Source organism: Hippocampus guttulatus, chromosome 7, assembly GCF_054856545.1.
Source record: "Hippocampus guttulatus isolate MCC_2025c chromosome 7, RoL_Hgut_1.0, whole genome shotgun sequence".
In the NCBI taxonomy this organism is placed as follows: Eukaryota; Metazoa; Chordata; class Actinopteri; order Syngnathiformes; family Syngnathidae; genus Hippocampus; species Hippocampus guttulatus.
Window position 1 is genome coordinate 10224560 of NC_141267.1, and position 13763 is coordinate 10238322.

Genomic DNA, 13763 nt, shown 5'->3' on the forward strand with positions numbered 1-13763 from the left:
GTACTTAAATGTTCACAAAAGCCCCAAACCAGTGTTCGCATCGGTAGCTAAGCCGTGATGTTAGATTACCTGTCAGTGGGTTTTGTAATGATGAATGACATTTGACGTATTCGTTGTTGTGTATTCATTTCATGAGGTGCAAACCGTGCATTTTTGCCATCCTGTATTTGCCAACGTCATTGACAAAAGAATGATTAAAGTAATAAGTAGGTTCTATTGCTCTTGGTGTTAGTTTGCCAGTTCACACTAACAAGTGAGGCTTACTGGGTTGCCAGGTTGGCGTGTATGAAGCAAAACCCCTCTTCTGCGTATCTTTCTTTCTTTCCTTCCTGAAAAGGTAACCCCCCACCCCTTCCATCTCTGCAAAAAACTCACCCCAGTCTCAGGGTGAGAGGTCCAGGCTAATTCTGTCGTGGCCCACTTGGTGTCCATCAGTGTCTCTAGAAACGAAAGCAGAATATCCAGGTCAGAGAAAGCACAACAATGACGGTTGAGATGAATAGAAATTTCACTTCATTTACAACCATCGTCATAAAACTGGAAGAGATTTGCCGTGTTAAAATCCGCTGGAGATAACACGAATGAATGATTGAAAGTGCCGATTTGGAAAAGTATTGCGTGTTAGACAAAGCAATGTATGTGTTTGCGAGCTTGAGCGGATGATCTCCACACAGAGATCTCAGTGGTAGATCAGTGAAGTGATGTGGACCATGTTATTGCACCGTCTTGTTTAACTAATGAGCCTTAATTAGACATGTGCTTGTACACACACACACAAAAAAGGGGGGCGGGGGATAGAATTATGGGTAGCACCAAAAAGAAAAAGGTTCTGCTTCCCACAAGGCACTGTCAAACAAGCACTTACAGTAACAGGTTGTAAAACTTGAAATGATATATAAGCCGACAAAAGGCTTGAATAAAGGGTGATAAAAGCCGGGCGACACAAAGGAACAGCTCTAGACTGTAACACAGGTCAAACCGCTTCAATTGGTCTCACGTTCTGACAAAACTACATACTTGCAAATAAACACTACGCTCCTCAAGCACAATGTGGTGGGCAACACACACTGCTTCAAATCCTCTTTACTACTCTCAACCTCCTTTTCCTCGTCTCACACTTTTCTCACCGCTTTTTCTTCTTGCATGCTGCCGGCGTTGTGCTAGCAGGGAAAGAGGAAAATAAATGTGGAGTCTTTTATTACCTGGAGCTCAAGGTACGGGACAAAGTCACCCTGATTAGTTCTACCACTGTGCCGTGCTACAAGATAGCATAAAGTGATGAAATGGCCGTGCTGGTTTTGCGGCTTGTGCTAATTTCGGTCATTGACAGAAGTATAAAACACCTTATTTCATATTCATGACATTTTTTGGACACTGTGTGGGTTTACCCCAAAGGTGTTTGATAGGGTTAATGCCATCACTCTATGCATGCCAGCAAAGGTCTTTACTCAGCAGGATTACGCAAACACTACTTAGACGATTTCTATGAATGGGTGGCGCCAAGGCCAAGTAAGCACCTATTAAATGCAAATCAGGATAATATCAAAGATTGATTAAGATGTATGTTTCAAGCATTGAATGCATATAGTGTATTTTCCTATGGAAAAAAAACAGTTTGTGCAGCAGAATGAGAAGGCATGTTCTGTCTGCTGTCAAATATACTTTCCAATTACTTCTTGGCCTGCTGTGGCCTTGAAGAGCAAGGAAAGTGACTCACATAATTCAAGTCAAAGCAATGAATTACGAGTGTGGATTTACATGTGCGTGCAGCTGAGAATTCCTTGTGAATTACAGCCCCTCTGTGTTTTGCGTTAACGTTTCGGACATGGATGTGTGGCAGTTACACTGCTGAGCACAAGAGTTAACAAAGTGTATGACAAAGTGGAACATCAAATCTGATTGTGAATGAAGTTTGAGCTTGGCCCCCCTCAGGCCTAATGGAACTGTGAAGCCACTGACAACTGTCACTGTGGGAGTGGCTCTGGGGGCTGAAGTGAATAGAATATCCACGCAGCTGTACAAAGTCAAAGCCTGCTTGCTTTGTCAACCATTCTGTGCTTCTATGCTGATGCTGAAAATTCTTTAGAAAAAACAAATTACAAAAGCCGTTCACTTTTGTTGATGTTCTCTCTTTGAACAACCGCACCATTTGTCCCAAACAAGGGCAAACTTGCGAATTCATCCCACAAAGTGTGTCAATGGATATTAGCTGCAGAATTTCCCTTGACTCATCGTATGACAATGGCTGATTTGAGGCCTGTTACTGATATGTATACAGGTCGTAAGTAAGCTAAGTGGTGGAAATGATGCACCTCCGCTGACTGCTGTGTTTTATTACTATTATGAATGAGCCATGTGTACGATGCGCCAGGCTTATCATAATAGCTGACCTGGCTGAGAATGACACACACACACACACACACACACACACACACACACACACACACACACACACACACACACACACACACACACCAGCACACACAGACACGAAAAGGAAGAAACAATGAGGGAGGAAGAATGAGTGGTGGGGAAATGAAAGGGAGATGCAAAGCACGCACCTGTGCAGTTTGACTGTGGTTTGGATCATTCAGGAATATGCAGCATCAAACACACGCACACACACGCACACACACACACACACACACACACACACCATCCCCTCTTTCCCGATGCATCTGCATTGTTGAAGCTCACCGGGCCTGAGCTTGCTCGCATCCAGGATCGTGCGTGTGCGTGTGTGTGTGTGTGTTTGAGGCAGAACCCTGTATTGTGAGAAAAGAGAAGCGCCAGTTTTGAGTCAATGGAGGAAAGCAAAAACCCTCGATGACGACTCTCTAACCTGGCCACTCCCAACCAGTCAATGTGTATATTATCTTTCTGTGTTTGCTCGAATAATAAATCAGACTAAAGAACCTCATGTGTATATCATGAGCAATATTCATGACTACATCAAAACCACACCAACTGTGAGAGAAGAGTTCTAAAACCATGCTATCAGTGTACCTCTCGTAGGTGAGTTATAGAACCAGTAGGACAGGTTAAGGGGGAAAAGAGCCTAATGTCAATATGAGACCATCCCCTGTCCACTGAACACACTTCGCTTTATTTTTTTCGCTTCCTTATATTAACATCAATTCACTAGTCCATTTCAGCCAATTCTGGGATGTGTGAACTGAGACATGGAGTAAGCTAAGTGGACATGGAAAAGCAAACACAGTAAATGAGGTGAATGAACATGCAACATGTTGGCTGTAAAACACACACGCACACACACGCACACAGGGCATCCTAAACTTCTTCACCTGTTGTTTACGTTCTTCGTGGAGGTGTGTTTGTGTGATAAATCTATCTGCGTACAAGAGAATGTTTTTCAAGCTCCGACTGCTCACAGAGCCTTTTCAATTAGCGCGTGTATGTTTCAGCAATCTGGGGAATGCTTTAGTAAATCATTATTTATGACTGAGGTCAAATGCACCTGGGATTAGCATAACAAACATGGCAGTGGCATTTGGGTTCACTGCATGGACCGATTGTGGGAGGGTTAAAATGTAAAGAATACAAATGGGAACAATCATAAAGTCATGTACACATACATGCATGCACACATGCACGCACGCACACACACACACACACACACACAAAGGTAAGGTACATGCAAAGCACCCCTTCACCCTCTCTTTAATCGTGTAATGACAGGGCAGGGCTAATAACAGGGAAGGGCACTCAAGCATTCATCCCTATGGCCGCATCTAAACATTTGTTCACAGATAAAAACTCAACACACAGCACTCAGAGTTACAAAGCCCTCCAAAATATTTGTTTGTTCAAACAAGACACTAAATTAGTAAAGAATAGAAAGACAATCACTCAGGGAGACAATTCTCATGGTCTCAGAAGAGGACAGGCGAGGGGTTTCGTCTCTGCCTCGGATTAAAGTTGCAGGTACAACAAATTAGTCAAGTCACGTAGGCATCAATGGAACACTCCACTCTCAAAATTTGAATATTATTGCCCATCCGTTTGTTGTCCTCCATGAACTAGGAAGTTGCATGTGAACTAACAAACAGGTTGATGAACACAAAGATAATCCTCTGAAATGTTTGGACTCGGTGGAGGCTTGTGCTCTACCAGGTGCATTTCTGGAAAGAAATAATCCTTGGAAGCCAAGATACTACATGAATGTTGCTCATTGGCTTGTTTTTTTCTGAGGTGCACAAGAATGTGGCTCATCCTCATTTCATATGAGTAAAACATGAAGATTGCAAGAAAAAAAAAAGTCACATTAAGGGCCTTTAAAACGCGTAATGACTCCCTGAAATCCTTCCCTTCGGGGCTCCTTCTCCATAGCTTAATTATCTTCCCCTGACCTTTTTTTTTTCTCCAGATTGCTTTTGTTACGTTGCTCAGCACTCAAACACGACGAGCACATGGTAACCTGGCATGGGGTGGCCACTCCATTAAAATAGTGCGGCGCCTGGTTGCCAAACACTTGAGCCTCTGTTTAGCCACAGAAACAGTGAAATGTGTCAACATGGAGTGTGAGGACCCCTCGCTCAACTTATTAGCGCTATTAGCTTGATTGCTTTGTGCGCTATCTTTGTTGGTTCGCCTTTTGTCATCCAGAGAGGAGTTGAGGCACAGAAAGAGGAAGAGGAGGGGCAAAAAGAGAGCAGGAGAAGAGGTGCTATTCAAATTAAAATTGTTCAAGCAGTCTTTTTGCTTTTGTATGGGGCCAGAAAGCCGTGATTAGGAGAAGTCCACCCCCTGGACCCCCCCCCCCTTTTTTTGGGTGGAAGTGGGGGGCAAAACCTCCCCTTTAGCACACCACACATACACGCACGCGCGCGTGCACACACACGTATGGACGGTAATTGGTTGCTGTGACATAGATGGTCCAAGGAGGTGATTCCTCAGTGGAATTCCTGAACAGACTTGCCTCCCATTGCAAATGCCCCCCCCCCCCACCCCCTCCATCTGTCTACAGACACACGTACACACCCACTCACACACATTCTTCACCCCGCTCGCACTCGGTGTCAGTCATGCCACAATGGCTGTCACGCAAGACGTTTGCGGTGTGTTTGTGCTAACAGGGTTACACTCCTGAAGCCAAGGAAATAAGCTGTCCGCTTAACTCGCTGTCTCTGTCTTCCTCGTGCATCAGAGCTCTCAGTGGAGAAGTCTGATGAACTGTCTTTGCCCTTTGCATTCGTCACAAGGCTCTTGCCCTCAATGATTTCCTCCCTCGTCATCTCATCGCTGCCCGCGTTGCAACAACATCCCTCTCATTTTGAATTCAAATGTTACAGTCAATAGAGGTAATTGGCGACATGCCTCACATTGCAAATTGCATGAATATGTGTGTTTGCGTTATTTCAACCACTCATGATATTGCCTTTTTCAAAGGCTAATGGTGTGTAGCCTAGTTCCTGCATCGCTGATGGGAATGGGCCTCTTTGTCTTTACCTCCTCCCCCATCTTTCATCTCGTTCCCCTAAGTCCGCGAGTCGCCCTCCCCATCTCCTTCTCTCACTAACTCCCCTAATTACAAAGCAAAGAGGATCTGACGAACAGGTAGCCCCGGGGCTAGCTGTCTGTAAACCAGGTGTGCCTCTCCATGTATATGTGAGTACATGTGCGTCAAGATGTGCCATGTGCAAGACTGTGTGCTTAGGTTAACTCATTAGAAGCTGTCCTTGGACAGCGTGGATGTATTCGTATGAACTGAACTAGCCGAAATTGGAGCCCCACTGCTTTTATACTGCGTCAACAACAATAGTCACTTTTCCAATTCCCATTTGGGAGTGTTTTATTATTGCGAAAGTGCAAATGAAATATTGTTCGAGTCGACGAATGTATTTGATTGCTTTGAACGTTGCTGGTCAGAACTGTGCATAACATTTAAGATCTGATAAGGTAACGTAAAAGGTTTCGTTTTCCCTTCTGAACATTCCAAATTTATCTTCCTGTCTAAGCGTATCTCTCCATTGAACATGCTCGCTGTTATCTTCATGCGTGTGTCGTTCTCACAAGACTGCTCACTCGTGACTTATTAACAGATTTTCATGTGCTGCCAGACGATATTTTAAATGATTCTGCCTCATAGGGTGACACAGAGCTTTGAAGCTTCACTGAAAAAACGGCAACAGAATGAGTCATCCCCACTGTGTTGATTCAGGAGACCTTGTCTGGTGTTGTCGTCTTGTTACGTAAAAGTCGGATTTCTCACAGGACGCTAATCACAGTCTCACATGTTTATTGCTGACATCATCCATAAGCACAACTCTTGTCAGTACAAACCTGTACCAGTATGATATACTGTGTTTTGTTTCTCTGAATCAAAGGTTACACAAGGGAGTTCACATCATACGCCTTACTGATTTGTACAAGTTAAGGGCATCAGGTCTCTATTTAACCACATGCAGGATATCGGCACAGGGCCAGATTTCACAGCGGGCATGGGATGTTTACATGACATTGCATGGAAGCACTGCCAAAAATGAAGCAGTCTTTACCCTTGAAGTAATTTCTCCACTCCTGTTTTTTTTTAATGTTTTCGACTTAGCACTTCATTTCATCTCCAAGTTCCAGTTCAGCACAGAGATGACAGTAAATACTGTTTCAGTCAAGAATTGGATTGCTGTGACCAAACACCGGGCGACTCGACAATAGTGTTTGCCTCGACATGAGATGCCTTGATGCCATCATCTGATTTTCTGGTGAGTGACTCAGTCGTCTGCGACTGAAAAATGCAAACAAGCGGGCAGGGACCACGTTCGCCTTCGCCCTGCGGATCTGCATATGGAAATAGCAATCTCCTTGTCGAATTCTGCGGGCGTTCGCATGCGTGCATTTGTATTAGTCAGCATGAGGAAGCGAGTGAGACTGAGTAATCTAGACTGTGTGTGTTTGCGTGTGTGTGCTGGTTTGGAAATCTACAGCTGTTGATTTCATTCCTTTTTAACTCAGCCTCCCTAGGGAGGCTGTATTACCTGGTATAAGACTCAGATTTAAACCCCAAAGTGGAGTACCGGTAAGTGCAACCTCAGCAAGCTCTGATTGATTTATGAGACCGTCACGGAGATGAGAGGCAAACACACTGCACGCACAGGCAGAGCACATCTCAAACTTCTATAAAAAGACTTGAAACAAACCAAAATAACAAGCAGGCAACACTCATCCAAACTCTCAGCTTTATCATTACCGACATTCAACCATTCCTATTTATAAGACTTACTGTATCTGTGTATGTCTTTGAGAGACACACAAAAAATGTAAATACAAATAAATCACCTGCTTCCTCTGCCTTGAAGTGTACTGTTACAACGTGGAAACTTTTTTTTTGGATTGATTCCTGTGCTAAAAGTTACAAAATAACTGAATTGTCCTGTGCTCGTTCATACAACTTGACATCCTAATCATTGTCCCTGTCGTCCACTGATTGGCACATACAGTTGAGAGTTGACATTTCCAGTGCACTAATCAAACAGTTGATTTTGGAATTGTAGGAGAAAGAAAGAAAGACAAAAATAAAGAAAGGTCAAGTACTGCGTAGAAACCGTCATGGAAGGTGAAGGGGCATGTAAAGGCAACAAAGGAGACAAGACAAGACAAGAAGAGAAAAGTGGTGTTCGGCTCTCTTATATTCCCTAAAGCATCAGCTCTGTTTTCATTGCCACAGTGTTTTTGGCATACTGACATACAAAGAGCTTCAGAGCGATGCCGTGTGTTTGTGCTCAGACGTGTGTTCCCTCAGGTGTCTGTGTCTCACATGCAGCCTGATGGTGCCTGTTTTTCCTCATTGTAATACTGCAGCCCAGGGACCCATCATCTTCGCTTCGCTCCCACCCTCCCTGTGGTCGCGTCTATGACATGCACTTTTTTATTTATTTTTAATTTTTTGCTCTCCATTCCTGTGCCAAGCTCAGTATCCATAATCAAAGAATTCCCATATATCCAGCAACAAAATGGGCAATGAACTACAAGCAACTTGTCCTTGCATGAAATTTCATATAAACAGTTTGCTGCAGTTTTTGTGGATCCAGTCACTAGAATGGAGGCAAATAAATTAGTGTGTGTCTCTCTGTGGTTATAAACATTCTCCAACACGCACATATACAGTATAAACACTTGCATACTTTTTAAAAAAGGGGGGTTGGGCTGTTGTGCAGCCTGTTCAAGAAGATGCTGTGTGTGACTGGTTGCCTCACAGCTCCAATAGCCGGTTTCAGAAAAAGTGTGTCAGCAGTGTCCCAAGCAACAAAGGGAACCCTATGGCATCAGAACTGGAGCTCATATGGTTCACTTGCATAATACTAGTGCACACACACCATACACAGCGCGGTATTTATGTAAACAGTATAAACACCATCACGCGTCTAAACAGAGACAGAGAACCATACATGTTTTTTTTCTCTCTTTCTCTGTCTCCCTCTTTCTCTCTCTCCACACACACACACACAAACACACACACACAAATCCTGTTTATTCATCAGGCTGAACTCTAGAAAGAGCTCGAGTAAGGCTCCTGAGTGAGAGGCATAGCTTTTTGAAGCTATGGCTTCATCGGGCTTCATCTCTTTGTCCCAATCGTTACTCGGTGTCTTGCTTTTTCTTGGAGTCACCTTCATGCAATTTTTCCTCTGACCGTCATCTGCCAGGGTATCACATCACTTTCCAGTTCACTTCCAGAACATCAAGTAACGATCATGTTAAATCTAATTAAGGATTTCCACTTCCTGTTACACCCGGAACAGCTGCCTGTAAGTCTGCAATAAGGGGCAAAACCCCACTGCGGTTTGCGTGTTCCACATACCAGTGGCTTCCAATTACTTTAACACAGTTTGAAAAACACTGCGGTGATGCAAACCAAAAGTCTTTGAGCTTTTCTTGTTTCTTTTCTGCTTCTCACTGGGTGTGTATAGACAGGATAAACAAAGAACAGAATTACAATTGGACCAATTTGTGTAGACTTGACATGCAAAAACAAGATCTCTCCTGACTAATTATGGGGTGATGCATTGAGATGCTGTACGGTAATTATTGATTCCATTATTAATGTCTCATTAATTTCTGACGTATACCCTTGTTACCTGCAAGGAACGAAACTTAAGAAATTAAAATGAGTGGGAAAAAAATGTAGGTGGGGAATTTAATCAGATGAGTAATTATAATCCACCTTCAGCCATACAGACCAAACTAATGGAGAAAACAGAGGCTAAGGAGATGTGGAAATCTTGTGCTTCTCACATCAGCTTGTTAAAAAAAAAAAAGGCAGATGTCTTGTTACAGCTTACCTGCGTGCCCAGTCATTAGGCAGTCAGGTGAAAAACCGCGAGAACAAAGGGGAGGTTGGGACAGTTGAAGTGCGGAATGTAACCTGGCGGGTCAGGCCTCTGAGGGCGTGCGTGACTGACAAGCAGTGTCACACAAAACCCTTTTCTATGAAAGGCACGCAAATTCACATCCGCCAAGATCGTATAAAAGTTCCGAGATTTTTTTCGATATACTCCCACATACAGAGAAGGAAGGGTGAGTCACTATTGGGACACCCCAATGTCAAATGCCACAGATGCAAACAACTGCATGCAGATGCACCTTTACAGCAGCTATTTATAGGAAACAATGGGCAGGTAATCTGCATTTGTGCTTTATTTTTTCCCCTCCCCCCACTCCCAAAAAAATCCTTTCTTCTTTCAAATTGTGACTATGCTTCTGTTTCCAAGCTTCGGAGTAAAATGAACAACAAAACCTTGGCAGCAGCATTAAAGCACTCTTATAAAATGGATAAAGCCTTCTTTCATTCAGCTTGCGTTTGTTAATTGCACTTTAGCAATGGTTTCTGGTTCATTATGACAAAGAAATAGCAACTAAAAAGGGGTTAATGTATTACATTCCGGGATTGGATTCCCTTTTTTGAAGTAGGTAGTGGCAAATAAATGTCCTTTGTTTGGCATAAATTACTTTAACTTGTTATGCTTTTGTTGAGATTCCATTTGGTTTTGTTAATTCATGTGCCCTTTTTGTCTCCACCTGTTCTCGTTGTCCGTCCCTTGTGTTTAACCAATCAGCTCCCTCGACCCTTTGTGTCTTGTGCAGGTGTTTCTCGTTGTCTCGTCACTTTGCTTGTATTTAGTTCCCTCTGTTGTGTCAGTCATTGTTGCATCATTGTGAGTGTCTGCGTGCTCCTGTCATGTTTTGTTTTCTGTCATAGGTTTTTGTTATTTTGGTTCCTTGTGGGTTTCAGGACTCTGTTCCACTATTTGAGTTGGTTTCTCCAGTGTACCTTGCTAGTATTTTTTATTTTTTTTGTTAATACATTTTGTTCAGCCCACCCTGCTCCTTCCTGCCTCCCTGCTTTTTGGAGTCCTCCAACTGCCATCATACAAAACATGACATAACTAAGTGACATATGGCTGAGATTATCATTATTTATGACCCATTTGTTTTTCCATCCATCATAACTTTAAATGTTTGAGCAAATTGCTCAAGTTGCTGACATGCTATGTGGGCCCCCCCCCCCCCCTCCCTCCGACTTTGCACTCTCCTTCTCCTGCAAGATCTTATTGGACCCTGATTCTTAATCACCAGCAAGTTAATTAATCTCACACTTGGCTGCTGAAATAACTTGACTTTTTAGACCTCTACTGTGTGAATGGAAATCACCTCTTGAGCAGCCAAAACAGCCACTAATGAGAGAGAGAGAGCAGTAATACAAAACATAAAGCATGGTCACGCTGCTAATATCTGTTTGGCATTTCATATATATTTAATGAATATTCTCGGAATGTAATTCAAAACTCGGTAAAGCTGTTCAGTTCTCAAAAGAGACTGTAGGTGTTATGTCTTAGGATTTTAACAGACAATTACCGGTAACTGAATCACTGCTCTGCTGATTGACATGAAAGTCGACTCAGTCTAAGTTTATGCTATGTTCCCTGCAGTCACGGCAGCCTCATTTACCTTGTAATATAGCGCGGCATGGAATTTTAGCAACCTTTTTTTTTCTTCTCCAAATTCAAGTCTATCAGGATATCTGTTTCTTTGGATGAAACGTGGACACTGAGAACATGTTTGTGACCCCAGCAGTATAGTTGGCATCGGTATGAGCAAGCACATACTGCTGCTCGATGGGTGTTTGGTGATTTCAGTTTTCGGTCAACAATTCATTTACTAATCCATTGCTTGTACCAAAATATGCGTAAGAGCCTGTTATTCCCATACACACACTGCACAGTGCATTCACACTTTTTCTCTCGCTTGCTCTCTCACTGCAGACACGCACACACACATTCTACCTTAAGCTTTACATAGAGCTATGTCACGGCGGGCATTGTGGGTAAATTAAACACATGGCTTCGGTTTAGAAAATTTTAGGTGGCGATTAGCGATTTGGGATGCTGGGAAGTACATATTCCCATCCCACATACAGACTGCCTCTGAGTTCTGATACGGCCTATTATGTACTGTCAGGTTTAGTTGTGTTCACCTTGTTGTACTAAGGGCCGATGAGGTTTTTCACCTGCGCTCTGACTGCCATGGCTAATTTTTTGACAGCTTAAAAACGTCGGCAGGCATTTACAGCCTGTCTCGTTTGCACTTCCAGCCCCCCCGCGTCGACTCACAAACGTTCCGGTTTGTCACCGGCGGCCACCAAGACCTGAGTGTAAACGTAGCCTTTAGATGCCTGTTAAAACATGAGCAGCAGGACAAAGCAGCCACACAAAATCTTGGGAGTTTCCTCACATATTGTGTTTCCTGAACATGAACTTTTGTCCTCCGGTAGGCGATGACGAACCTGTAAATGTACCTGTACAATCAAGCAAGTTGACAGTGGATCTCTCCCCGACATCAATCTCTATTTTGAATGAGTGATTTGCAATAAGGTACATTTCTCCTCAACCCCCATTTATTATTGTTGGCATTTTGTTTCTTCATCTTTTCTATTATATCAGTTAGAGTCATACTCGTATACTTCGAGGTTATACGCCCTGTCGGTCCATGTATTCTTCACCTGGTGATACAATTGTGGATAGTATGAAGAGAATGTACATATATGTATTGATATGTATCTGCATTTTTTTTAATGATCGATGGATTGATTGTGTGCAGAAAAGTGTATATATACAGTATATAGTGGTTGCAGACGCTTCACGGATGTCCAAGACATATTTTCTTGCAGCGACAATAAAGTTTATTCTGATGCTGACTAACTTGATGCAACAAACAACTGGAAATTGCACTGACCCAGTTACATCATTTCATGTTTCATGGAGGTTCAAGAAATGTTAATATGCCAATACCTCTCCGTGAAATTACAGTGGATGAAAAGAACATTGTGGAGAACAGTGCAACATGTAGCATCCTGAGTTTGACCGCATTATCTGGTCAGTCTGGCAGTCAGGGAGTGAAGTGGTCCCAAGGCCTATTAGATATTAATGTATTTAAGCCATGGAGAAACCACTGGATAGATAGCCTAGGCACATGTTCTGGGCAATTAAAAGCAATTGACGGATGGACAGACATCCAATTCTTCTGGGGTCCATATGGCAAGAGGGCTTTCAGAGGCTCACTTCAATTACATAAAGACCTCTGTGCATTGGCATGAGACACAAAAGGCCCAGCGACAGAAGTGAATGCAATGAATCACACATCACCACACAAGTACATTGAATTTGTATATTTGTGGGTACCAAAACAGACTGGCTTTACACACACCACATCTAGAGGCCAGGCGATCTATCTTTCTCAGCCACAAGCACAAACCAACTCACAATGTCATCATCCTAGCAAGATGGATGTCGAAATAATCACATCATGATTATAGAAACTCTTGCATCACTGACCCATGCACAAGGACCCTCTCAATGTATGGCGACTCGATTAGACTCAAACCAGCCAAGCGGCCAGGAGTTTGTCTATTTTATGGCGCTTTCATCTGGAGGTGTCCTGTTGTCCTCAAAGCTTCCATGAGGTAGCATAGATCTCAGAAGAAAAAGCCGGTTGTACATTATTGTCAAAACACGAGGGACATTAGCGAGTAAACAGGATGTGAGGTATGTTTCACGTGTTGAATGAAATATCTCAAACCGTGAAACGTCAATGTCCTTCACTTCCTGTTTCCCCACGGGACGTTTGGAATGATAAAAGTTATGAACCTTTGAGTTGAATTTCTTCCATCTTTGAACCAGTTTTACACTTGGCACGGCAGCTGAAAAATAGCGTTTATGCACATTTATACTGTTTTTTCTTGTGTTGATTGATGTGCACTGTCCCAATGAAAAAAAAAGTTCACTGAAGAAACAACACATTGTTTCATTTGGTCATCGTTGGACCGTATCTCACCATCCTTTTTGGGCCAAGATTAGAGCACTATGTGGGCTACGTTGCAGGCTAATGTATTCTTCACCTTGCAATGACGTGTTACTACAGCTGGCAACTTGGAAGGAGGGGGATGTCACCCATCACCCACTCACCTCATTTATCTCGACATGCACACGAGGCCAACAGGCATTGACTGATCGATTTATGGAGCACACAATGCACGTTTGTGTGTATGGACGAGTCATTCACAGACGTTTTCCTGAATACTTTTTTTTTTTTCATAGACCTAAAAGGTCATTCAGTGGACTAACAAACTTCAGTCACAGTTATACAATTATACTGGATATACTACAGTGCTGCCACTCCCTCCCATTTTCCCATGTTTGAGTCAATAACCTGTTCAAGGAATTTATTTATGTATTCATAAATGGGGATTT

General features: G+C 43.0%; 1 protein-coding gene across 12 annotated transcripts in view; it reads right to left on the reverse strand.

Moving 5' to 3' along the window:
• ephb3b (eph receptor B3b) overlaps positions 1 to 13763 on the reverse strand; it is a 53694-nt gene that overhangs the window by 25879 nt on the left and 14052 nt on the right. For all 12 annotated transcript variants that reach the window (XM_086115097.1, XM_086115086.1, XM_086115096.1 and 9 more), the window contains exon 2: positions 376 to 440. In XM_086115097.1, the coding sequence (XP_085971223.1) occupies positions 376 to 440 (65 nt within the window). The remainder of the gene's footprint in view (positions 1 to 375; positions 441 to 13763) is intronic.